Below are 27,478 nucleotides of genomic sequence, written 5' to 3' on the forward strand. Positions count from 1 at the left end.
GATTATCAATGTAGGTTTATTGTTGGGGAGACATTGCCCTGTGTGACTCAGTATCCCCTCATGTGATACCATGTTTCATCAGAATACAGTAACTCATGCATATTTTCTAAAATCCAGGAAAAAAGTTTTATATTTTGTATACTGTTTAAGAAAGCAAGAAAGTATATACTGTTATTTTCATTGTCCACAAAGATAGCTGAACCAAGAAGGCACTGGTGCACAAAAAGTTCCTATTGTGAAGTTCCTTCCATGCAGACAAGAGTGCTCAGACATTTCATGTCATGGCCTTGTGGCCTTGCCCTGGGTCATGTGCTCAGAAGAACAGTACAGCATCTTGGTTCATGTCCTCGGGGACACAGTATGCCTCTGTGGGGCTCACTGCTCCTTCAGCTGCAGCACCTGTGGGATAACAGATGTTCTGCTGGACTTCTGAAACACAGAGATGACCAGTCCCACCCCACCCACCATCCACAAAGAAGCAGGAAAAGGAAGCGCTAAAATATCACTGAGGACCAAGCTGGGGGCCAGGCTGGGAGGGACAGCAAATGTGTTCATTAGGGACTAGGACTTAGAGAATTAGGAGAATGAAAAACATTTGTTGAGCACTTGTGCCATCAGGTTAAAGGCTTTATATCCTGTCTCCTTTTATCTTCACAACAGATCTATGAGGAAGATGATTATTGTGGATTTACTAGTTTAGGGTTAAAGTGGGCCTATCATTATCTCCATTTCATAGGTGAAGAAACTGAGGCCCAGTTTAAAGGTAAGTAACTTTCCAGAAGCTATTTAGCTGAGTACCAGAGGCAGGATTCCCCAGGATTGTCTCTACGGAGCTTGTGTCCCCCGCCCTCAGGGCCTTTTCCTTCAGGAAAAGTGCTAGGTAAGTGAAAATACATCTGCTCCCCAGAACAGAAAGTATAATACATCAAAACCCCCAGGGCCGGGGATTTAGCTCAGTGGTTCCGGCGCCTGCCTTGCAAGCGCAAGGTCCCGAGTTCGATCCCCAGTACCAAAAAAAAAAAAAAAAACCCAAAGAAGCCACTTCAAAGCAGAGCTTATTGGCAGATGTTGTGGGCACTTATTCCTGAGGTGCCATCTGGGCTCATACTGCTTCCCCTTTGTTCATTATCACCTGAGGCCAAAGAGGCTCCAGATCTCCCAACATTCTCACTAGTACTTCCCAGCTAGTTCACCCTCCTGCTCCTGACTTGGCCGAGAGTTACACCTGTGTGCCTCCTATGACCCTGGACACAAAGGAAATGCATCATGAGCATGGATCTAAGAAAGTTGGCTCTGGTAGGGATGACTGAAGAACACGTACTAGGATGAACTTGTGTCTTCTTGAGCCACACTTCCTAGGATTTTCTGACTTCCTAAGCTCTGGTACACTCAGCTTCCTCAGATGACAGTAGGAAAAATTACCTCACAGGGCCACAGCAAAGATTCAACAAGAGCCAGTGCACGCCAGCTCCTGCCCACCTTATCTTGCCCTCTGTCCACTTCATTCTGACAAGGTTGGACTTTAGATCTTAAGACCATGAGCATAGCAAACATTTAGGCAAATATATCAGTTAAGACCCAACCAGACACACATAGGTTATTACCATTTCAGACGTGCATGTGGCCTTCCAGAGATCCAACCCTCACATCCTTCGGGTTTTCCCAGGATGTTCATCTCATCTCCCAGCCCTTCCACCTCACCTCAGGCTCAAGGAGACATGTAACTCAGCAGCTGGAATGGCACAGGCGAAGCCCAGTTCTTCTACTTCTTATGGAATGGGCTGTCATGTGTGCTGTGGACCCTTTGGGTTCTCACCCAGGTTTGGAGGTGTTGGTGGGTCTGGTGCACTTTTCTAGAGGCTGTGAATGCTCCCCATGAATGGGAAGGTCCTGGGTTCTCATCACCCTTTCCAACGTGGGCTCCAGGAAGGGGCCCTACTGTGCAACCCCTGCTCTGTGAGCCCACTAGGGCCTCAACTAGGGGTATGCAGAACATGGAAGACATGAAAGGGTCACTTGGCTTTGAAGTTGGCTTCAGAATGTTAAGTACATTTTCCCAGTGGTTTCCATACAAAAATGCAAACAAAGTGCCTTTTCAATGAAAATATGACCCCAAAACAAGCAGCAAAAAAATGTAATGAAGTATTAAAAAAAACTATTGTTACTCTATGAAAACAAAAAATAGTTTAATATTGATACTGAAGTTACTTGATTACCCATATTTTCAGAACAGGACTTTATTAGATTGACTAGTTACCAAATAATTATCAGTCACCCCACATATACCACAAACACATAGTCATAAATTCCTTTTCACTTCACATTTAATAAAGAGCAAATCTGCCTTGAGAACTTACCCTGAAAGGCTTTGGTATCTTCATCTGAAAACTTAAAACTGGGGAAAAGCAATGCCAGCTCTCTGTTGGCATCTTCTCTATCTCGGCTTCCATGGACAGCATTAAAGGGCATTTCTGTGCCGTACTGAGCCCGAAGACTAGGAACATTGGCAAAATGTAAAAGAAACAATTGTTTCATTTGAATAGAAATGTTTTGCTTTCTGGCAACATGATTATTAGCTACCAATCAGCACTCTGCCTTTCTGCGAAATTGCTTTCTTTTTGTAGAGCTACCAAGAATAGTAGAGGTGATAGCAGTAGCTGACAATGAATACCTGCTGGCTGGGTGTTTTACATACAGGATCTCACTGTATTTTAGGTGTAAACACAGGAGCTGCTATTTTGTCAATACTATTGTAGAAGACCTGCACCAAGCTGTTTGATTTGGCTTTGCACAGTTAATCCTCACAATAACCCCATAAGATAATACTTATATGCCAGGACTTCTGTGTGTCAAGCACTGTTTTAACTGCCTCTATCCTATCATGTTGATTGTTCATATCCCCATTTTACAGATGAAATTACAGAGGCTGAGAAGGGACTTGCTGAGTGTGTGGTACCTAGCATTTGAGCCCCAGCTTCTTTTACTTGACCAGCTGACTCACACACAACTGCTCTTGGCATCTTATAAGATATAACTACAATTCCTGGGCCTCTTACTGAGTCCTTTCCTGTTGTCTGGGTCCCACAGCTTCAAAGGCCAAGATACTGGCATTGGTGACACCTGGCTATCCCATCACAGGGCCAAGAAGCAGGCCAAGCCAGACTGGTGCAGTATGATGAACAGTATGCTCAGACTCCAGAGGGCCTCAGGACACCCTGGGTAGGTGGGTGGGGAGCTGAGTCCACAGTGCAGATTCTAAGGCCATCCCCAGGCTCTCTGACTTGACAGACCCGAGTAGGGCCCCAGAAGCCGTATCCTGGAAGCACACTGGGACTCTGGCTAAGAGATAACAGTGATGAGAACTGAATCAAACAGCAGCCACCATAAGAGGGCAGAGGAGGGAGCAGGCCACTCACAGGAGGTATTTGGCAAAGGCTGGGCACCAAAGCAGAGCAGAAGGATGTCAGCATCTCCTGGCCACCAGAGAGCCTCTGTGTTTCCCACAACTCTCGGCCGAATACCAGTGGGGTATAGGTATTCAGATGAATGGAAGGACCACAGCTGGTGACGGTACCTTTCAGGCTGCTCCCTCCTAGCCACATTGGGGTCACAGGGTCCCATTAGGTCTCTCCAGGCAGTAACCACATCCTTGGTGTCCTCTGTTCTGGTGAGGATCAGGAGATGGCTCGGGCCACTGCACATGTGATATACCAGCTTTTCAAAGATCTAATCACAAGGAGGGAAAGTGATGACCCTAGGTAGGAGCCAGTGAGGCCTGAAGAGGGTCAGGGAACCCATCCTACCCACAGGCAGGGAGGAAATTGGTGAGCGGCCTTGCCGCCCACCAGTATGCCCACAGGACTCAGCCACTGCCTGGCCATCTCTGCCTGCTATGGGGACTCCTGGCAGGAGTGGTGACCAACTCACCCTGAGAACCCAAAAAGGTGGGATTTTAAGTGGACTCATTTGGGATTGAACATAAGATAACAAAATTAGGCAGAAGCATTTAAAAGACCATATATGTGGAAATCATGTATGGGTGTTGAATAACCAAAAGTGGGATACAGTTGAGACTTGGGGGGGGGCACTTTTTTGGGGATTGAACCAAAGGCCTCACATAGGCCAGGCAAATGCTTTATCACTGATCTACCTCTTCAGTCTTCTCCTCTTTTTTCCATTTTTCATTTGAGACAGGGTCTCACCCAGCTGCACAGGCTAGTCTCAATGTTGTAATCCTCCTGCTTCAGCCTCCTGAGTAGCTGGGATTATAGCCACTATGCCCAGGATAATAAATTGTTATTTCATTACTTAAAGTCAAAATCTTTTCCTTGCAACCATTGAACTTTACCTGATATAGGCTATAATTATTATTCTGAGAGCAAATTCATGACCCATATTCTTGTTCTTTGTAATATTCTATCTTTTCCCAAACTACTCAGTCTATAAGTATAATGTTGAAGGAGAGAAAGAAATTAGTGTTGAATGTCTGGAAGCAGATGAGCAGACCTCTCCAGCTCTGTGTTGGTAAAAAAGTCGCATTTCTGCCTCTGTCATAATTCTCTCTTCATGTGTTAGAATGTCAAACCCAGCTTCCTGGATCTGTAGAATATACATAAGTATTTTGAAAGTATAAATCAAGCCAGCCCAAATTTACATTTAATTTAATTGAAAGGTTAAAAAAAAGTAAGGCAACATTAAAAGTAGTGGAGACCCTCGCCCTCACAGTATCTGTCCCAATCAGATTTACCATTTTCATTTACTTGAGTGTGATTAAGAGTTACAACTCCTTAGATGCCTTCTTTCCCGCCAAGATACTGCTGCCTGATGCCCCGCCTCTGTTTATCTATCAGAAGGGACATGAGGACAGTCATGCAGGTAAATGTTACCTCTCTTACCTTCACAATAATCTCGTCAGTCTTTCCATGGACCACTGCATCTGGTTTAATGATAGCCAGGGTACAGGTCTTCTCAGATGACACTGAAATAAGCAGGGGAGGTACTGTCAGGCAGTGGTCTTGAAGGCTGATGGAAGGCCACTTGCAGAAACAGGGCAGCCCCTACTCAAGGCTCCACTGTACCAGGTGGCAGGGATAAGGCTTGGCTTCCGGGATACCTCCCCAGGCGTCTTGGCTGTGCCTCTACAGACCTAGATTCCAGGAAAGTATAAGGCTGGCTCCAGAGCTCAACCTCAACCTGGCTCAGTGGGAAGGAAACATGCTCAATGAACCCAGGGTCAGGAGAACACGTGGTGGGGAGGGTGCTGAAAGACTGGAACAGAAGCCCAGAAACAACTGAATGGGTTGGCCTGGAGTTGGGCAGGCAGGGGTGCTGGAGCAGAGGCAACACAGGCCCAGCCACCCTCATCCCTTCCTACCCATGTCTCCTGATTCTCAGCTTCTAACTGCTGTCAGCTCCAGTGGCTACTTTGCTTCTGCTGCTTTTTATCTTTCCTGGACTCGTCAGCTCTAGCACATGTTACCATATTGCAGCTTCAGTCCTGTCCCAGGTCAAGTTTCCCTTAGAGAAGGCCAGATTGACCCACTCATTTTGTTGTTTTGGTTTTAGGATTTTTTTGTCTTTTTGTTTTGTAGTGCTGCGGTTGAACCCCCGTGCATGCTAGGCAAGTGCTCTACCACTTGGCTGGTTTATGGATTAACTTCCCTTAGGTCTGTGTCTGCCATCCATCAGCTGAGCAGTGAAGGAGGGGCCACAGGAGCAAAGCCCACTACTTAGGCCCAAGCTGTGGGCAGGTCCTCAGGGAGCTGTAGGGAGGTCTGGTCATACCCAGGAGCCCCTCTCCATTACCTTCCTGTATATATGAGTACAGCCTTGGTGGATTCCAGAATCAGCATCCCCGCACTGTCCATTTTCTACTTTTCAGCTTTATATTGGTTGTGTCACAGTGAAACAAAACAATACCTACATTTAACGGAGGTTTTCTACTCTGAAAATCTGACAAACGTGAACTGAAAAGGTATGTGCTGTGGTTTCCTATGTTAGAGAGACTTGATTTGGGAAGAAGATGGAGGTGGGAAGAAAGAGGATATAACACAAAAATGAGGCAACAAATGTTTCCTGCAGGAGCCAAATTGCTAGTTTTCTTTTCACACAGTTGTCTTCCTTTTCTAAACTGTCTCCTTTTTAGAATCCAATTCAAACGGTTCTTATCCACACAGGAAAAAACAGCCTTTCTACTGCATGCAATAATAATTTTAAAACTTCCTTCTCTTTATCAGCTTAGCTCCTGACATAATTTGGTTCCCCTGGTGCTCCAATTACCACCAAGAAATATCTTCCCAGCAGCAGCCTGTTTAACTCTCAGTCTTCACACTGCAGGCCAGGTTGCTGTGGTCAGAGGAAAGTCCAGAAAGGGCTGCTGTCCCCACAAGTGCCAAACTTGTGAGTTGCTACTTACGAAGTCAGGGAAAGAGTAGGACATAGGGTATGTGGTGTAGGGCGTGGGGCTGCAGGGAGAAAGGCTGTCTGGTATTTCAGAAAGAGACACTAAAAGAAGCCTCAGCTTCCCAGTTCAGATAATCGCTCATAAAATACCCATGTCATTGCTTTACATTACTAGTGTCACTACTTCCCTTTTACTAAGCGGAGCTTTCCTGATGCTGGGTGACTGCCATGAAAGTCATTCTTGTTATACTTGAACATCATCAGAAAGATGTGAAATATATCCAAGATGCTGTTAAAGAGCAGAAGGGAAATTCAACAGAGTGTTTGAACTCAGGCAATTGGAGGCAGAACATTTGATGATCAGTCTACCTGGACAGAGTTCAGATTGCTCATTAACCAGATTACTCAAATTTAAAACATCAAATCTGAATCTGCCTCGCCTTCTGGCCTTGCTTGTTCTGCACTCACCGACATCCTCATCTTCACCATCATCCTTTTCATGAGAAAAGCATTCCTCTTCATCAGAAAGAGCCTCATCTTTAATCTAGTACAAATAGGTCATGAGCAGAGTGTAGTTAGCCAGTTTAAATTATTAAGACCTTCAAAACATTGAGAAACAAAAACTAAAGGTCCAAAATATAGAGCAGCAATAAAAGGATGTTAAGATTATCAAAGTCTTAGACAATTTATAAGATCTTTTCTAGTGGATGGGGGGGTATATATAAAAGTGCTAGGGCTTGAACCCAAGGTCTTTACACTGAGCTACATCCCCAGCCTTTTTATTTTTTAAATTTTGAGACAGGATGCTCAGTTGTTTAGTTCCTCGTGCTGGGCTTGAACTTGGGATCCTCCTGTCATAGCCTACCAGCGTGCTGGTATCACAGGTATGTACCACCATACCTGACAAAGATTCTAGCTCTTTTGTCAAGTGTTTATGTAGAGACTAAGGAAAAATAAAGAACAGATAGTGAGAAGACAAAGAATTAAAATGTAAAATATATGTTAACTGATAGGCTATTCCATGCAGAGAAGAAAGAGATGGATCTTAGTTCCCAGAGGAGGAAAATGTGACCATTTGTAGTTTTCTTTCTTGAGGAAAAATTGCTACCATTTGGGGGGAGGGGTAGATAATTTGGTTATAACCCATCCTGTAAGAAAAGGGTTTTGCTATTTTGAACTGAATATGAAAATCTGAACATTGAACAATGTTGAGGCGTGTTTGGCAGTTGTACAAAGCACTGGAATTACCTCTTTCTATGGTGCATCCATTTTCAGAGGTAGCCAATTATTTGTGAAGAACTTGCAGTCTGTTTTACTATGGAAACAACTGCTCAAAATCACAAGCCATGTTGACCCTATTTTTCGCGGTAATGACAGAGCTTGAGTGCTAAGTTAGAAAAATTAACTGTCTGGGATCACAAGTGAAACCTTCAGGAATGTGAGTGCATGGGTCACTAAGAAAGATTTCCCCTTGAGATGGAGGGTATGCTTCTACCCACTGGCTAAAGTTTGAATAAGTGTCCCCCAATGGTCCACATGTTAAAAGGCTTGATTCTCAGCTTGACATTATCGGAAGGTGGTGGAAACTTAATAAGAAAGGGCTTAGTGGGAGGTCTTAGGCAATGGGAAGTTCGCCCTTGACAGGGGTTTGAGGCAATAGTTTTTGCTCTCTGTGTTTGCTTCTCTGTGTCCATGAAGTAAGCAGCTTCCTCCACCACACACCCCCACTATGATACACACAGCCTTTCACAGGTACAGAAGCACTGGGTCCAACTGTCCTTGCAAAACTATGAAACAAAATAAACCTTTCCACTTTTAAGTGGAATTTTCTAAGAGAAATTTGTTATAGTTACAGAAAGATAACACACCTCTACTCAGTTCTATAAATTTATTTTTCTTTCTGAGTTTATTGTTTGTTAAGAGTTGCAATTGTGAGCTAAAGAGAAATGGATAAAAGATATTAAAGGGCTCTTGATGAAAGAGACAACTTTTAAAAAACTCCAAATAACAGACATATCACAGTTGGCATTTTACACTCTTGAACGCTCTGTGAGGAACACACCCAGCACTACATATTTATGAAGCATTTCACTGACAGCTGTAGGATAACCTGGGGCAGGGTGGGAAGGACTTCTAGCTTCCTGCTATGAGCATGTTTGTGAGCGTGGCTTATAGAAAGGAACTCTACTCACCACTTTTCGCTCCCTGCCTTCAGCCAGTACCTTCTTTTCAGCCTCTAGTTGGTCGAGGATGGTCTTCTGCAGCAGTGGGGCATTTGCTCCCCTAACTACAGCTACCAACTCTCCTCCCTGGAATGAATTACAAATCATGTGACCTCCTTTTCACATAGTTAACCTCTCTTAAGAGACAGCAAGAATGTTTAAAAGTGTATCAAATGGGCTGGGGATTTAGCTCAGTGGTTCTGCCGCCTGCCTCGCAAGTGCAAAGTCCTGAGTTCAATCCCTGGTACCAAAAAAAAAAAAAAGTGTATCAAAGGTCAAGGCCCATTGACCCCAAGCCCACAGCCTCCACCATCCATTTCCAGTGTGGGGTGTTCACCCCTGCTGCCACCTTCTAAGGCCTTCCCACCAGGATGCCCTTGGGTTCGCTCTTAGTTCTAAAATGATTTTCTCTTGATCTAAGTGTGGTGGTGCACACCTGTCATCCTAGCACTTGGGAGGCTAAGGCAGGAGAATCACCACAAGTTCTAGGCCAGCCTGAACTACATAGCAAGACCCTGTCTCAAACCCTTCCCCGCCAAAAAATGATTCTCTGTCCCTCTGATCTGTACCTTCTACTCTGTCCCCCTCCCTTCAAAGCTTCCTTCAGGGCAACTGACAGAAAAAATAGTACACAAAAGTTGTGAGTGACTAAATGACTATACATGGCATATTCAATTAACAAATATCTACTGAGCACTTTCTATCCCAAGCACTTAGTATGCCAAACACTTACTAGGCAGAGGTAAAGAATACAAATGCTAAGCATGAAAAGACATAGTCACTGCCCTCAAGGAAGAGTGAAGAGGTGGTGCCAAATAAACAGTTATGATACCCTACCTCTGTCCAGGTAGATCATCAAATGTCTCCAGTTTCCTGAGTTCAAACATTCCGTGTACTGCAACTGTAATGTACTTACTGCGTAAAACAGAAAGGTGGGCTCACACTTCCCTCGGTATTTTTCAAGGACATCAAGACAATCTGCCTCTGCCTAAAGAAAACCAAGTTATCAGCAGGCAACTTGGTGCAGTGGGTACAAGGCCGCAGGAACTCTGATCTCCCCAGGAGAAGCCCAGCTCACTGTCCTGCTGCTCCTTCTAATCAGAGCTGTCCTGTCAACACATTGGTAAAAACTCTGGGTGACCTCCTACCTTGAAAAATCAAGGGAAGAGGAAACATGAGTTTTCCCCATTCTCACACAGCTACTGTACCCATCTGAGGAAAGTCCACCATCTAACGTCCTTCTGCAGCCATGACTGGCAACAACAGATGTGAGAGGTCCTCAGATGTTGCCTTCATTGATAACAAGCCCACTGTCAGAGACACCACAGACCCCCCGGCCAGCTGCCTGCAGCATACTCTAGAGAGGTGCTAACACTGACTCTCACAAGGCAAAGTGCACAGTCCTTGAAGTCCACCTTCTTGGAAGATTAGAATTAAATTTTGTTATCTTCTGCCTTTACTACCTGTGAACTTCAAACTCATGCAGTGTATCAGCAGTTATCTCTGACACACATTCATCCAAATAATATTTGCTGAAAATTCTCCTTTATAAAGCAAAGCATGGAAAGCTTGAAACTTTGTGCTCTAAAAGTGACATTTCAGTCAACAGTGTTCATGAGCCAAGATGGAGCATATGCATTTGAATAACATGTATTCCTTCCCTTCATACAGCATCAAGAAATTCCCTAAGCCAAGGGGCCTTTCAGGAGGTAGTTTCTCTACATCTAGAAAAATTGTAAGGCGTCATGACAGTATCAACAACTGATGCCTTACAGTGATCTGAAAAAGGTAGTTCATGCTTCCCATTCCTTACTATTATTCCATTTCACTTTGCAGTGTTGTACAACTGTTGCCAAGAAAGGATCTTACCAATGCAAAATGTAGAAGGTCCAGGCCAAACTCGATCTTCATCTTCTGAAAGAGGCTCACCACAGGTTTGCAGGGGCCGCACCAGCCTTGGTAGACATCAACAACTGCATGGAGCCAAGAAGCAAGTTTAATCCTGCATGTTCCAGCCCCTCAAATGGACATCTGTTTACAGGGGTACTCAGTGGTGAAAAGGATTTATTATGCTATCTGATTATGAAGCACTGTGGAAACACAGCATTCTCTTATTCTTATGGATTCAGTATAATAAATTCCAAATATAATAAAGTAAGTACAACAGAAAATCATTTTCTCGAGGTGGCTGCTTACTTTATGGGTTTTCCACACTACGTTCAGTGCCAGGCCTGACACAGTGGTCCTTGGTGAATATCTGAATTGGACTAAACCAATTTTTTCAAAGTTTTTAAGACAGGGTCTTGCTATGTTTCCCAGGTTGGCCTTGAACTTGCAATTCTCCTGTGAGTAGCTGGGAAAAAATCTGTTTTAAAGGAGAGTTAAGGTAACAGCAGGTGTCCAATCAGCATATAAGTGACTCATCTACTTTGATAGTAAACACAGCTTTAACCTTTCCCTTGATGAATTAAAAGCCACTTACTTTGAGTAATGCAGTTTCATTTACTTTGTCAAAACACTTTTCCCCTGGAAAGAGAACCTGATAGAGAGCAGATGGCAATTTGGATTCCTGTGTCATATTAGGTCTGAGTCTATAATCAATATCAGTTTGGGTGTGAAGGAACCCTTATCTGACTTTAGGCAACCACGAGGCCTGTAGGAAGGTGTGCAGGCCAATGTATCTGTGCACCAGACACAGTCAGGACCTGCCCGGCCTGATCATGAAGCAGAAGCAAGTGCTAGATTATGTGGCCACATTTCAGAGAAGGGATGTTTTCCAGGAGGCCTTCCCATTCAAGGGGTTTGTGTCTGGCCCACACAGGTGGCATTTCTAGTCAATAGCCAGAGTAGCACAGTCACAGATAGATAGTGTGAAAGGCCCCAGCTATTAATACTGTCACAGTGGCCACTAAGTTTCAACATTTGTAGGGGACATGTTCAAACTACAGCACACCAAAACCAAGTTTTGAGCCAAGTCTGTATGATCCCATAGCCATGCTCTTTCAATTGCTCCTGGAAAGAAGCAAGAGTCACTAACTCAGGAGTATTATTGATTGCTTCATCCAGATACCATAATTCTGCAGAAAGTGAAACTTAGGCTGGTTATGAGGGAAGTGAGGAAGGCACACACAGGGGTGGCAATGACTGAAGGGAAAGGAGGAAGGAAGCCACACCTTCAAGAGGAAGTAGAAACACTGGGGGTGAAAATAAAGTGTGCATGAAAAGAATCCCACCTTGAGCCTGACACAGAAAAAGAACTGGGTGGGCAGGGTGGAGATGGCTGGAGCGAACTCAATTCTAGATGAGCTGGGTTTCTGATGCCAATCAAAAACAAACAATGACAAAGGTCACAAAGGCAGCCAGACATCCAGAAGGAGACCAGGGGCAAGAGAAGAATTTGAGCCTTCTTGGTGTCCAGGTAGAGGTTAAGGCTTTTCTGAGAATAGGATTTTCATAATTGACAGATATTTGGATTTCAACACACTACAGTCATGCAGGTGGAGACCAAAAGGGCATTGGGGTCAAGCCAAGAAGTCTCTGAAGACTCAAGACCCTGTAAATAGGCCCACCTAGGAAGACAGATTTATGTCCCAAAGGTAAAAGGGGGGGGCTGCAATTACATTAAAACCTCTATGCAGTATTTATATTGATTGTTCACCTATCATTTCTACCAGCTTCTCATACTGTCTTGTTCTCCTTGGCTCTGGAAGAACCAGCAAAAGAACCTTTTGCTGTGGGGACAAAGGCACATTTCATAAGGTTATGGAGGGAATGGAGAGTGGGACATGCAGAGGTTGACTTTCAAAGACGGGGAAGCAGTCAATGGCCATACCACCCTGAATGCGCCTGATCTCACCTGAGAAACAAGAAGCAAAATAGAGAAGACACCTGGAAGGAATGGCAGAGACAAAGAACACGTGTGTGTGTGTGTGTGTGTGTGTGTGTGTGTGTGTGTGTACACACATGCACATGCATTTGCATATACAAACTTGATTAGACTTTTGCATGTTAGAAGACATGATAGGGCCGGGGATGTAGCTCAGTGGCACAGCACCTGCCCGGCAAGCATGAGGTCCTGAGTTTGATCCCTGGTACCAAAAAAAAAAAGATGATAATAAGCCAGGAGAAGGAAAAACTTCCAAGATAATGGTGGCTTTGGAAGCAAGTTTCTATTGGCTCTAGAGAGAGGGAGAAATATATATCCTGTGCAAGAGTATGTGTGGTGTGAGTGTGGGGAGTGTGTGAGTGTGTATTCCTCTAACCTGCCTGATGAGAAGGGCTGAAAAGAGCCCTTATGCCTTCAGTCAGCAAAGGCTCAAGAACAGGCTCAGCAGAGTCCATGCTCAGTAGATGTTAGCCACCACCGTACAGGTGCTCAGAAGGGTGGCTTGGAACATGGCAAATTCTCAAAAAATCATTGTTGCTAAAGAAATAGAAATAATGACTTGTTTTACCCTGGTATTGTGTTCTAGTTGCCCAGACAAGACACAGTGACAGAATACTTAAGCCTTGGCACAATTAAAAAGGGTTTATAATCCCTCAAGTAGAAGAGTGTGGCAATACTCATACCCACACAACTGGATTGATAAGACCAGCACTCTTGTGTTGAGTCTAGGTCAGAGCCCGAGACAGGGGCCACACCAGACAGGGTGTGCTGGGGGTGGGGGATTGACAGAGCCCTGGGGGCTCCTGGGAAGAAGTAACCACACAGAAGTTCAGGAAAGATGTCAAGCAGGGAGGCTACTGTAGAGATGGGCCTGAGAACGAGAAAGGTATCTACAGGTTGTGATGGACCATGGTAATTTAAGGAGGAGGCACAACACTGATAATGTGAAGAAATGGGAAACATGTTAGAGCTCAGAACACACCTCAGGAAACAGTAGGAAGGGGCTGGAAAGACAGATGGAGTCAGAAGAGAAAGAGAGTTCTTAACTGCTGAAGAGTCATTTGGTGGGATCTGGAGACCCCCAAAGGACAGGAGCAGATATGAATAGACATATTTATAGATAAGAAATGAGTAGACACACAGAGAGTGATAGAAGTATCTAGAAAAAGCTGGTCATGGTGGCCTGTTACTTGGTGGTCGTTATTCTGGTGGTTATTCATGGTGGTCGTTATTCATGGTGGTCGTTATTCTGGAGGCTGAGGAAGGAGGATGGCAAGTTCAAGGCCAGCCTGGGCAACTTACCTAGTTTCAAAGGAAAAGAAATTTATTTTTGGTACCAGGGATCAAACTTGGGACCTCGCACTTGCAAGGCAGGCAGTGGCACCACTGAGCTACATCCCTGGCCCTCAAAGGCAAATTTTTTAAAGGGCTGGGATGTAGCTCAGTGGCAAAGCACTTGCCTAGCATGCATAAGCTTCTGGGTTCAATCCCCAGTTAAAAGGAGAAAAAAGAGCCAGGCATGGTGGCACACACTGGTAAGCCTATCAATAAGGAGGCTGAGGTGGGAGGAGGATAATTTGGGGCCAGTCTGTGCTACATAGTAAGTTCAAGGCTGGTCTGGACTACATAGTGAGACCTTGTCTCAAAAAGATGGGAAAGGGCAGAAATGTCTTTGAGATTAGATTAACAAAGCTGATTTCCATCTGGTGCTTTCTCAGAACCCTGCTCTGGAGGAAGCCAGTTAACCATGTAGCTGCAGGGAGAAAGGAATGGCAAAAAATTGATCGCCAACAATCATTGAGGACTTGAATTTTCAAACAGCCACATGAGTGAACTTGGAAATGGATCTTCTAAGGTCGGTTAACAGCCACATAGATGAGTTTAGGAAGCAAACCTGCCCCAAATTGAGCCTTGAAGTCCTCCATATGACACCTTTCTTGCACCCTCGTGAGACTCTGTTGCCCACCCAGCTAAGCTACATCTGGATTCCTCACCCACATAAACTGTGGAATACTGTTTGTTGTTCTGAGCCACTAGTTTTAGGATACACTGTTATGCAGCGATAGATAACTGATACAAAGACAGGGATGAAGAATCCTGTGGACAGCAGCTGTGTTTCCTGATTACTGCAATCCTAGTTGTGGTGCCTGGCACTCTCTCTCTCTCCCTCTCTCCCTCCCTCTCTCTCCCCCCTCCATCCTTGAGTTCCAAGAGACCCCCATTTTCCTTCTAGTACATTCTCCTTTTGTGTGTCAGGTAATTAGAAGAAGTTTCTGTGACTGAACACCAAACTATCCTGACTATGGCAACCAGCTCTAAAATAAGGGAACTCTGCTATCTAATAGTACTGACTCATTTCCTGGACTGAATTTATGGTATTCAAGCCAGATTTAAATACAATACCCACCCCCCATTCTAAGAGGATATGTTCTAAGATCCCCAGTGGACACCTGAAACTGTCTAGTACCAAACCTTATACAACCATTTCAATGCCAAGACAGTTAATCTGATAACTGAGCTGGCTACAAGAGACTAATAGGAAGGCAGCATATACAGCATGGATACACCGGACCAAAGGATGATTCATGTCCCAGATGGATTTCATGAAATTTCCTCATGCTACTCAGAATGGCATGCAATTTAAAACTTATGAATTATGTAGCTCTAGAATTTTCTGATTTAATATTTTTGGACTATGGTTGAGAGCAGGTAACTGAAACTATGCAAAGTGAAATCTCAGATAAGGGGAAACTACTGTACACATGACACAAAGAAATCACCTGGTTCTTTATGAGGCTCACAATTACAGGAAAATGGTGCTTGCTGCAGCCCTTCTCATAATGGTTCAAAACATCATTTAACAATTTCAAAAAGCATGTATCTAAAAAATTTTTATTTTAAATTACCAGTTAGTCCTTTGGAACTGAGCATTTCTTCCCAAAGCTCCTGGCTGCTGATATTGACCTAGAGCCAAAGAGGATCAAATGGCTATATCACTGAGGGCACAGATGAGGAACCCAGTCAATGTATTTTTCTCTAGATTTCTCTCTTTCTCTGAAATACTTACAAGTAGAGTTTAAATTGACCTCTCTTTCTCCCTAATCTTCTTTTCTCCTTCTTTCTCTTCCTGCTTCCCTCCCAAGGAAAAACTATTAGCCTGAAAATGATTTCTACTTCGCAGTTAATGATTCTCAGGCATTTAAAAAATGTAAGATGTTAATTTGTTCAGAAACAATATATAAAATTGCTTTCTGTCTTTAAAATATATACAGTCAGTATCATACTGCAGGTTTCCTTTTGCAATTTGTATTTTCATTCAATATCAGAAATAATTAAGAGTTGAGTTTATTGCCATTTGTTCACATTTTTTCTTATCTACAAAGAGTTCTGGTTTGTACTAGATATGAAATGCAAGGAGAAATGCCTGTTATCCATCCCCATTAACAGTATACATGTCTGTATATTATATACAAAATACATTTTTATTTTGACAATTTGCATTTTAAGTACAATTTAAAGAACAATCTTTGCATTTTAAATTCCAAGTACAGTATAAAGAACATTTGGCAGTATTTTTGAATTATTTGAAAGTGAATTATCACATGATAGATATCCCATCCCCTTGGAATGTACTATCCTACATAATCACAATACAATCATCAAAATGGAGGGCCACTAATATATTATTACCATTTAATCCTTAGGTACCATTCAAGTTTTACATGCCATCCCAATAATGTCTTCAATGGCAAAGGAGCTCATCAAAATCATGTGCTAGATTTACTGGTCAAACCTCTGTAGTATTAGTCTGGAGTAATTCTTCAGTCTTTTATTTTCTTGACTTCAACACTTTTGAAAACTATATGCCAATTATTTTGTAGACTGTCCCTGAGTTGAGTGTGTCTTTTTCATGCTAATTGGCCTCAGATGATGCATCTTGGTTGACGCATTAGAGAAACTGAGAGTTTTCATTAAATCCAATCAGGTAATACCCAATTTCCACCTTCCTATTTCTGATGATAGTCAGTTTGACTACTGGATCAAAGTGGTCTGTCAGTCTCCTCTACTAAAAAATTATCTTCTTCTCCTTTGTAATAATAAGTTTTCATAGGGAGCTACTTTGCAACTATATACATTAGAAGATCATGAAAATTATAACTTATTCTAAATAAAACTATGCTAAAATTTAAATGCTTTAAAAAGATAGGCTATATTACCTCCAATAATGGCAAGCAGCATATAATATCTGCAAATCTTCTATAAAAGCTCCCTCTTTGTAAGGAAGCATACTCTTCACTTTTTTGTTTCTATTTTTAATAAAACAAAGAAAAGAAAAAACAGCTAGGCATGGTAGCACAAGCCTGTAATCCTAGCTACTTAAGAGACTGAAGCAAGAAGATCAAGAGTTTGAGGCAATCCTGGACAACTCAGTGAGCCTGTGTCTTAAAATTTAAATATAACAATACAAGGGCTGGAGGCTCGGGAAGTAGCTCAGTGGGAGAGTGCCCTCGGTTCAATCCCCAGGGCTAAACACAGGGAAGAAAGAAGTCTTCTTGATTCCATAAATGATGTAAGTGAGTTGGACTGATGTCATTGTGGACCCACAACTGCAGTCCTAAGGCAAGTGATAAAGGGATCAGAAGAGCCCATGTCTAACCAAGAGGCTCAGCAGTAAGTCACCAGCAACTCTCTGTGGCCCACCCTTATCATGGTGTGATCCACACCACCTCTTTGGCAGGGCTCTGGGCAGTTGAGGAATTTCATCCCTAGAAGCAGGGGAGGAGCAGAAAAGAATGGGAAATATTTGAACTTCACTTTTTTTTTTTCACGTTTGGTGGGGAATGAATGGGAATGTGTGGCATCTTTTGACCAGATTAACCCTTGACGCCCATGATTTCTGCCTCAGTCACCTCCAATAACCTTGCTTAGAGAGAGGACAGTGTTCCTGGGTAGAGCCCAGGCACTACATTCAAAAGATTTACTGACGATTACATAAATTTCTCTACGTAAGTAGGGAGGGGATGCCAGTCCTCATCCTTCCCCAGCAAATGATCTCATAACAAAACACTCTCCCAATTCCAGGATCCATGCCTGCATTTTGGTTTTTACTGTGACTTTACCATCATGCTTACTTATTGCCCAGGTCCAAGAAAAAAGAAAAGCAGACAGTGGCTTACAGATTTGCTTGCCCTAGATGCAAACGAAATAAGGCACTCTAACAAACACTCATAATATATCCCAAAATATACTGTTAGTAAGTGAATGCTAAAAGAGAGGTGGGAAAACAGGGTCTGCACAGAGCACATTGTTGCAGATGATGTCCAAGCTCAAAAGTGAAGGACCCTAGTTAGCAAGACAGACTCCATATTGCTGCTTGACCCGCCTGCCTGTCCTTTAGATGAACTCAGAAGGAGGAAGCTTAGAAACCTCCTCCCCTTAAAAGGTCCCTTTAGAAATAACAATTAATCAATTATTGTTTTAAAAGCAGGACATTCCGCTTCTGTACCTTTCACTTGCTTTACTAGTTCTATCCCATGGGGGGGGGGGGGCTAGAAACTGTTGGCCTCAAAGGTGTATAAAACACATTTGTCTCCCCCTAGTCGGGGCTCGAGTCTGATGCTCAGCTGGGGTCCTGGCCGGTAATAAACTCCTGTGTGGATTTCATATCAGTCTCTGGTTGGTTCTTTCTCAATGGGTCTAACATTCTCAATGGAGAATTCTCACTGGGAGGCCCCAGTGAGATAGCCAGCTGCTCTGGAGCTTTTTATCTTGGAGCCATTGTTTCTTTTTAGGAGAGACCAAGATCAGACATCGGCGGTGTTTGGCCCCTCTGGGCACCAGTCTGCAGAAGGCGAGGCCACCCTGATGGTATTCCGGGGCTCTGGGTAGGCCCATCCCAGTCAGGCCCTATCACTGATCAACCGACCAGCAGGAGTTTATCAGGAAAGCCTCTAGAGGTAAGAATCGAATGATTCTTAGTGCACTGTGGGTAGATGGGAGGAAGCCGGATGCGGCACAGGTTCCCCTATCTAGAGTCTCTTTGTGATGGCAGGCAGACTCAGTGGGTCTGAGTCATCAGAAGGGCGACTCCCTGGGTGGGGTCCATATCCATTCAGCCCCAGAGGTTTTACTTGGCCAAAGTTTGTCTTTGTCTGTTTATTGTCTTTGTCTGCTTGCTCTGTGTGCCTTTTGCCTTTTCACAGACTAAAATTATGTGTTCTTCACAGTCCACAGAAGGAACTCCACTTGATTGTGTTTTGAATGACTTCAGACAAATTTCTTCCACAGAAAGGAAAGATTAATATGGCATGAAATTTTCTAAAAAAGGTCGCAAAGCCTGTGTCAATTAGAGTGGCCCAGTTTTGGTGTCAGTTGGCCCCTGGTGGGAACCTTATCTCTAACCATTGCTCACCAGGTTTGAAATATGGTCACTGCAGTCAGGGCCCCACAGGTCCTGATTGACCTTTGGCACTCAATCAGGACAGGACTAGGGTCCATCAGCCCCGTCTTCCTCCTCCCTTTTTCCTTTAAAACAGACAGAGCCCGGGGGAGGATTGATTTATGTCCCTTTTACAACTAGTGATCTTTACAATTGGAAACATCAAAATCCCCCCTTCTCTGAAAAACCTCAGGCATTAACCTCTCTTCTTGAGCCTGTTTTTCATACCCATCAGCCAACTTGGGATGATTGCCAGTAGCTTTAATAGATCCTGTTCACCACTGAAGAGTGGGACTGAATTTATCAATAGGCAGTCAAAGAGGCCCTGGGGCCAAACCTCGGCATCACTCTCGGAACCCCGGGGTATTTGGCCAGGGCTGAGGCTGCAGTTCCATTGTGGCACCCCAAATGGGACCCCAATGATGATGATGGTAGGAGGAGGCTGGGAACTACCACCAGCACTTATTAGGGGGACTCCAGGCAGCTGCCAGAAAGCCCACTAACTTGAGTAAGGTAAGTGAGGTTCACCAGGGAAAAATGGAGTCTCCAGCTGTGTTTTTAGAGAGACTCTTGGAAGCCTATAGAGTTTTCACTCCTATTGACCCAGAGGCTCCCGAAAATGCAGCAGCTTTAAATTTGACCTCTGTTTCCCAGTTGGGCCAAGACATTAGAAAGAAATTACAAAAATTGGAGGCATTTGAGGGAAAGAATAGGACTAAAGTCCTGAGCATAGCCCAAAAAGTTTATGATAACCGTGATGCCCTGAGGAAGTCCTAGCCAAAAAACTGAGGAAAGTCACTATTGCTGCACTCCAGGCACAAGAGACAGTCCCTCCAGACAGAAAAGGAGAAAGCCGCCTTTTTGGCTTTAAAGAAAGCCTTAGTGTCAGCACCAGCCCTGGCCCTACCTGATGTCACCAAGCCCTTTCAGTTGTTTGTGGCTGAATGAGGGGGCATAGCCAAAGGAGTGCAAGCCCAGGCATTAGGGCCTTGGAACAGACCTGTGGCCTACTTGTCTAAAAGACTTGATCCTGTGGCAAGTGGATCACGCACCTGTTTGAGGGAAGTTGCAGCCACCACCCTCCTGGTGCAGGAGGCAGATAAGCTCAGCCTGGGACAGGACCTGGTCATCATCACACCCCATGTGGTGGAGATGTTGCTGAGAGGAGCCCCAGAATGATGGCTCTCCAATGCCCACCTGAGTCAGTACCAGGCCCTGTTGCTGGATGTGCCACACATCAAATTCGCCCAAGAAACAACCCTCAATCCGGCCACCTTACTCCCGGACTCTGACTTGTACACATGCCCCTCCATGACTGTCTGGACACTCTGACAACTTCCACCACCAACTGCCCAGACCTGACTGATGTTCCCCTGCACCGATGGAAACAGCTTCATGGAAGACCGGGTCAGGTATGCGGGGGCAGCCATAGTCAGTCCAGGAGGACAGGTGCACTGGGCACAGACATTAAGTCGGGGGGGGGGCTTCGACGCAGAGGGCTGAAATAATAGCCCTAAGATTAGGTCAAGACAAGGCTGTAAACATCTACACTGACAGCAGGTATGCATTCGCCACTGCCCATGTGCATGGCAACATCTATAGGCAGAGAGGGCTATTGACATCAGAAGGAAAAACTATCAAAAATAAAGAAAAAATTTTGACCTTATTGGAGACAATTTGGGAACCCAGGACATTGGCCATTATTCATTGCAAAAGCCACCAAAAAGGAGACAGCTTCAAAGCCCATGGTATCCGAGAGGCTGATGATGCAGCCCGACGAGTGGCCAGAGAACCAGTGGGGCCAATAGATATTCTGCCCATCCAACCCTTTGGCTACCTGCCAAAAAGACCCACAAATATCCAAGAAGAGAAAGGAAAACCAAAACTGAGGGGGAACAAAACTTGACTCAGGCTGGTGGAAAGGGACGAATGAATGAATTTGTCTCCCCCGAGCCCTGGGGTGACAACTTGTTCATAAATTACATCACTCAACTCACCTGGGAAAATCAAAGTTAAAAAGATGAATGAGCTCTAAGTTTTCAATCCCAGGACTGACCTCTATAGTCCAGGACATCAGTTCCAGGTGTCAGGTGGGTGCACAGGTAAACTCCAAGATGAGACCAAGGAGCAAAGGTAATTGACTATGGGGAAGAGAGCCAGAGGAACATTGGGAACTTGATTTCACCGAAATAAAATCCAACAATTGGTTCAAATATTTACTGGTATTGGTTGACACCTATTCAGGTTGGGCAAAAGCTTTCCCAACTCATGAAAAATCAGCCAACATAGTAACTAAGGTTTTGCTCCAGGAGATAGTTCCCCAATTTGACATCCTTCATCACCCAGGGTCTGACAATAGGCCTGGCTTCATGGCACAGATATCCAAATTGTTGGCAAGGGCACTATATATCAATTGGAAGTTACACTGTGCCTATCACCCACAAAGTTCAGCGCAAGTAAAAAAGATAAATAAAACCCTAAAAGAAACTCTGACTGAGGGTAGAGAAGCTGAGCCGGTCCCAGCACTTGGAAGGAAGCTCCCCTGCCACCATCCCAAGCTCCTAGGGCAGAGAAGCTGAGCAGGTTCCAGCATCCGGAAGGAAGCTCCCCCGCTGCCATCCCAAGCTAATAGGGCAGAAGGTGAGCTGTGCAGGTACCAGAAGCACACCACCACCACCACACACCCCCGTGGAAATGAGAAGACACATAAACAAGCCTCAAAAACAGACTTCTGGATCACCTACAGCAATCCCAAAGGGAAACAAGATGGAACAACCTAATACTCAACTACCTGGACTCTCTGAACTGGCAACAAAAGAGGATCTGGGAAAAATGAAATCAGAAGTAGTTACTCAGATAACAGCAAATATTTTGCTCATGGTGCAAGACTTGATTAATAAATCTAGAGAGGACACAGATAAAAAACATAGGGGATCTGAGGAACATGATGGAATCCCAACATAGGGAACAAACAGAATCCATAAAACAAATGCAAGCAGATTTCCAGGAGATTAAAAACTCCATCAAAAGTCTGCACAGCAGAGTGAACCAATGTGAGAATAGAATTTCAGATATAGAAGAAAAGAGTGCAATTAGTGACCAGGAAAAGAAAAATTGCTTAAAAATTGTAAGGGACCACAAGAAATCAATCCAGCAGCTGCTAGATGATGCGAAGAAGAATAACATAAGAATGATTGGAGTCAATGAAGAAAGAGGAGAGAGTGCAGATGACATAAAAAAACTGTTCACAGAAGTGATGGCAGAAAACTTCCCAAGGAGGGGAAAAGAGCTTGACATACAGATAAGTGAGGCATATAGGACTCCAAATAGCCTTGATCAGAAAAAATCTACACATAGGCATGTAATAGTTAGGATTCCAGAAATCCAACAGAAGAACAAAATTCTACAAGCAGTGAGAGAAAAGAAACAAATCACATACAAGGAAAGCCCATCAGAATCACAGCAGACTTCTCAACAAAAACCCTCAAGGCAAGAAGAGCTTGGAGTGATGTATTCCAAGCCCTAAAGGAAAACAGCCTCCAACCCAGATTGATGTAACCTGCAAAACTATCTTTCAAAACTGATGGAGAAATAAGATACTTTCATGATAAAGAGCACCTCAGGAACTTCATGAATACCAAACCGGCACTCCAAAAAATTTTAGACAATACCCTAGGAAAAAACAATGAGGATCACAACCCCAGGGAACCCAGCAGAATGAATCCATTGGGCGTGACAAATTAAACACAAAGGGGGAGAATCCAACAAAAAGAAAAAGTCATGACAAGACTTTTAAAACTTTTAACTTCATCTCCCTAATGAATGCATAATTCAACCTTATTATTGTACTGATTAGTATTTTTCTGATTCTAGAGTTGCACACCTTTCCTTGTGCTGTACTGGCTATTTATCATCTTCTTATGTCTACATTTTAATTGGGTTGTCTATTAATGAACTCTAAGAATTCTTTATATATTCTGCTCATAAGTTATATGCATTGTAAATATGGTCTGTTTAAGGACTACTTTTCATTTTAATGATGGCATTTAAAGTTCTAAATTTTGATGGACTCTCATTTATCATTTTTTTCTTTTATACATCATGTCTTTTGTACCCTAGGTAGTTCTTGCCTACCCTGAATTCATAAACATTTTCCCGTATAATTTCTTCTTAAAGTTTTATACTTTTAGGCTTTCATATTTAGGTTATAGATCCCTTCAAGTTATTTTCATGTATGGAAATAAAAGGTTGGGGTTAATTTTTTATATATGGATACCAGGTGTTCTAGTGCCATTTGCTGCAAACACTATCTCTTCCTCGGCTCTTAAATTGAGTTTATATTCTATAAAATGCTAATGTTAAATAATCTTTCAAAACTCAGTGGACCATATATGTGTGGTTCTATTTCTAGATTCTCTGTTTTATTCCAATGATCTATATGTCTTTCCTTACACCAACACTGCCTTGATTACTGTAGCTTTAGAAGAAGTCTTAAAATTAGGTACTAAACATCTTCCAACACTGTTTGTTTGTTTTTTTAACTTTTCTAGGTCCTTTGTACTCCTACATAACTTTTAAATTTCAATATCCAATTCTTCATTTATAGCAAGTATACACAGACCTGAATTTTTATATATAGCTTGTGTTTTCTAATCTTGCTAAATTCAAATACAAGTTCTAGGGGCTCCTAGAGATTTCTTAGTATTTTCTCTGTAGATGATCATTTCATCTACATATAAAGATTTTACTTCTACCTTGCCAATGCCATCCTAATTGTGTCATTTTATTGCCAGACTATTTTGGTGGGGCCTATGTTTCAAAGTTTAATGGACAGATAAAGAGTAAGCATATCTGCCCTTGTTCCCCACCTTAGGGAGAAAGCATTGTATCTTCTCCATCCATACAAGGCATTCTCGCTGGAAGTATGGAGTACATGTCTTTAATCTGTTGAGAAGGTTCTGTTTTCCTTCTAGTCTCCTGATAGCTTTTACCATGAACAGCTGTAGAATTTAGTCCAATACTTTTTCTCCAACTAGTGACAGGATCATATGGCTTTTTCCTTCCCTCTGTTAAAATGATGACTTTTGGGGCTGGATCTTCCAATGCTGAACCAACACTGCCATCCCTATAACAAAACCACTTTCTACATCCTGCCAGATCTGACTTCTAATAGTTTGTTTTGTTAAACAGATTTCTATCTATGTTCATACTTTTTTCTTCTATTTTCTTTATCCAGTTTTAGGATTAGCACAATGTTGATTTCCTAAAATGAGGGGAGAAGTGTTCCTTCTTTTTTCTACTTTAATTATTTGATATAATTTATCAGTTAAAATGCATATGAGCCTGCTGTTGTCATAGAGGTAGGTTTTCAAGCTAGGATTATACTTTCTTTAATAGGTGCTATTCAAATTTTATATTTCCTCCAGAGTTAGTTTCATTAATTTGTCTTCCAGGATACTTCTTAGAAGTTATCAAATTTATTTCAAAACAGATTTTTGTAATATGCTTTCTATATCCTTTTAAATTCTGTAAAATCTGTGGTAATGTCTCCTAGATCTTGATACTGTAATTTAAAAAATGTATAATTGATATTGTGTAACAGGAAGAAAAGGTCTAAAGGTGCAGGGGAAGTGGGAGAGGTAGGGGAAAGGAAAAAAAGGGAAAAGAAAAAATATGAGAAAAGGAAAAAAATGGAAACAAAGTCTTTGCAAATAGGGAAGGGTGGAGGCGAGTGAAGGGAGGGCAGGGGAAGGGGAAAAAATAAGAACCAAGATGCTCATGTAATGGCACAAGATCCCAGTGATGAATGTAACTGTATTTTAGACCTAAAATGTACCAATAAACTTAATGGGAAAAAAAAAGAAACTCTGACTAAATATGTTCTAGAAACTGGCGGTAGGTGGCCTGATCTGCTTCCTCTAGCCTTGTTAAGAGTTAGATGTACCCCATGTGTTGTCAAGTTTACCCCTTTTGAAATCTTGTATGGGAGGCTGCCGCCACTCCTCCCTAAGTTAAACCTCGAACAGATAACAGAAAATTCTTGTGTCTCTTTACTTCAGTCTCTTCAAGCCTTAGAGATTCTTCAGAGTGAGATCCAGGCTACAATACAACAGGCTTGAGAAAAACCCTTTGCGATATTCCAGCCCCATGGTTTCAAGTCAGGAGACCTGGTCCTGATATGCTTGGTTTGCTTGCACCTAAGGCTTGACTAAATGCATTCCCAAATCAGTCTTGGCTACCCAATCTCCCACTTTATTTTGTGTCACCATGTATGTTGTTCCACAAGTCTTGTATTATAATGAAAAAGGGGACCATGAACATCTGGGATTAACCACTGAACACTAATAGGAGTAAACGGGCTGCCCCTGTTTTAGTGCCCATTCTGGTGGGATTAGGAATAGCCAGGTCAGCGGCTATTGGAACTTCCTCCCTGATTCTTCAGGACACAAATTTTAAAGCCCTAAGCCACCAAGTAGCCAGAGATTTGGGTCACCTGGAAGACTCAATCTCCAGATTAGAGAACCAGGTTGATTCCCTAGCTGAGATGGTCCTGCAAAATCAAAGGGAACTTGACCTCCTGTTCATGAAACAAGGAGGGTTATGTGTAGCCCTAGGAGAAACCTGTTGCTTCTATGCTAATCAGTCTGGTGTCATTAGAGATACCTTAGCTACGGTCAGGGAAAATTTAAAGACTAAATATGCTCAACAAAAGGATCAAAATTGGTTTCAAAATCTATTTGACTGGTCCCCATGGTTAACTACCCTAGTTTCTGCTGTAGCAGGCCCCCTAGTTATCTTCTGCTTTTGCTCGTGGGCCCTTACATTATAAATGCTCTGACTAAATATGTTAGACAGAGGGTTGATTTAGTTAAACTGATGGTGTTCAGACAAAATTATGAGATTTTAGAAGACGTTTTAGAAAAAGAATCCAAAGAGTAAATACAGGAATCAAAGATTTGATTAAGTTACAAGAACCAGTGGGGAATGAAGGACCCCAGTTAGCAAGACAGACTCCATATTGTTGCTTGACCCACCTGCCTGCTGTCCTTTATATGAACTCAGAAGGAGGAAACTTAGAAACCTCCTCCCCTTAAAAGGTCCTTTTAGAAATAACAATCAACTATTGTTTTAACAGCAGGACTTTTCGCTTCTGTACCTTTCACTTGCTTTGCTAGTTCTATCCCATAGGGGGGCCTAGAACTGTTGGCCTCAAAGGTGTATAAAACATGTTTGTCTCCCCCTAGTCCGATGCTCGGCTCGGGTCCTGGCCAGTAATAAACTCCTGTGCGGATTTCATATCAGTCTCTGGTTGGTTCTTTCTCGCTGGGTCTAACAGAAAGAATTTGTTTATATTATCTAAGCAGGTTCCAACTGAGTTTCAAACAAAGTGTAGCAGTCACATGGAATTATGCTGGTTCATTTTTTCTTGGTTTTGTAGTTTTAACCCATATTTGAGTCATATAGTTGTATAAGTACTATAAGCAAAAAAAAAAAAAGCTTCTACTCAATGTGTACAATGTGTATATACATAAGTACAGTATAAAGTTTGTTATCACTGGTAGTCAGAGCCATTTTTTTTTTTTTTACTTTTAAGATGGAAGGGTACAACATTCAAGTTGAGGACACTGTCACATACTGCTAGCAAGAGAACGTCACTTTTTAGAGTGCAACACGCACACAGACGCATATACACACATGCACCATCCTCCTGGGCCCCCAACCCCATCGGGGTGCTGGAAGCTAGCGCCCCTTGGGCTCACCTGCAGGGCAAGCTCCTTCTTCTTGCTTCCCATGGTTCTGCAAAGAAGCGCAGCCCCATCACCGCGGGCTCAGTCAGGCATTCAGGGACGCAGCGTCCCTCCACCCCCTTCTAAGAGGCAGCAAAGCTCTGCACCACCAGCATCCTCGGCGTCCCGAAGCCCCCTCCCCCGCCTCGCGGAGCGGGGCCGGGTATGCGCACAGGCTGGAGGGGCGCGCGGAGCCGCCTGTCGCGCATCACAGCGCCCGCGGAGACGTTCGGACACACAAAGGACAGGGAACCCGGCCGTCCTTACAGTTTCCAGGTCCTACCGGGAAACGGCCACTGCGATCCACTCCCGACAGGTACACAATCCTCAATGCGCGCTGCGTCTCCAACCGACTCAGCAGCACTGGCCACGGTCGCCTTGACAACCCAGCGCCCCAGCCCAGCGGTCAGGAAAGTCCTAGGACACGGAGGCCACGCCCACTCGGGGGGCCTAGCGCGTCCCCTAGCGAAAGCTCCAAGCCAGCTACAGGCAGGAGCGAGTCCCGCCGCCTGCCGGCTGCGGAAAAGCTCTGATTGGCTGGAACATATGTCAGTGTCTGGACATTGAGGCAAAGACCTTGTCCTTGAGTGTGTTGACAATTGCATTCCCAGTCCTGCATCTTTCCGACCAGGGCTGACAGAGCTGGTGTGCAGATTTTCTTCCATTACTATAGACTTCACAATGGGTGCAGGGAGGAGACAGGTTTTGAAGAGTCTGAAAAACTCATAAAAACTACACGCTG

General features: G+C 43.5%; 1 protein-coding gene across 12 annotated transcripts; it reads right to left on the reverse strand.

The window, feature by feature from the left end:
• Nme9 (NME/NM23 family member 9) lies at window positions 1-27,209 on the reverse strand. 12 transcript variants are annotated; one of them, XM_013070838.3, is made up of 12 exons: window positions 27,020-27,209; window positions 26,710-26,746; window positions 15,417-15,474; window positions 10,494-10,597; window positions 9,541-9,612; window positions 8,595-8,711; window positions 6,871-6,946; window positions 4,896-4,978; window positions 4,507-4,599; window positions 3,575-3,726; window positions 2,358-2,494; window positions 1-399 (listed from the first exon to the last, which is right to left on the reverse strand). In XM_013070838.3, the coding sequence occupies exons 2-12, from the start codon at window positions 26,740-26,742 to the stop codon at window positions 314-316; spliced, it is 1,011 nt and encodes a 336-aa protein (XP_012926292.1). In that variant the 5' UTR covers window positions 26,743-26,746; window positions 27,020-27,209; the 3' UTR covers window positions 1-313. The 12 variants fall into 12 exon arrangements, 10 of the variants coding, with proteins under 10 accessions (XP_012926292.1, XP_021103988.1, XP_021104062.1 ...); XM_021248329.2 differs by having other exon boundaries at window positions 27,004-27,178; XR_002390949.2 differs by lacking the exon at window positions 1-399 and adding an exon at window positions 3,121-3,339 and having other exon boundaries at window positions 27,020-27,203.
• Between the last annotated feature and the right edge of the window lie 269 nt (window positions 27,210-27,478).

Source organism: Heterocephalus glaber, unplaced genomic scaffold (assembly GCF_053883595.1).
Source record: "Heterocephalus glaber isolate CG9 unplaced genomic scaffold, H.glaber_assembly_v1.0 deba00001504, whole genome shotgun sequence".
In the NCBI taxonomy this organism is placed as follows: domain Eukaryota; kingdom Metazoa; phylum Chordata; class Mammalia; order Rodentia; family Bathyergidae; genus Heterocephalus; species Heterocephalus glaber.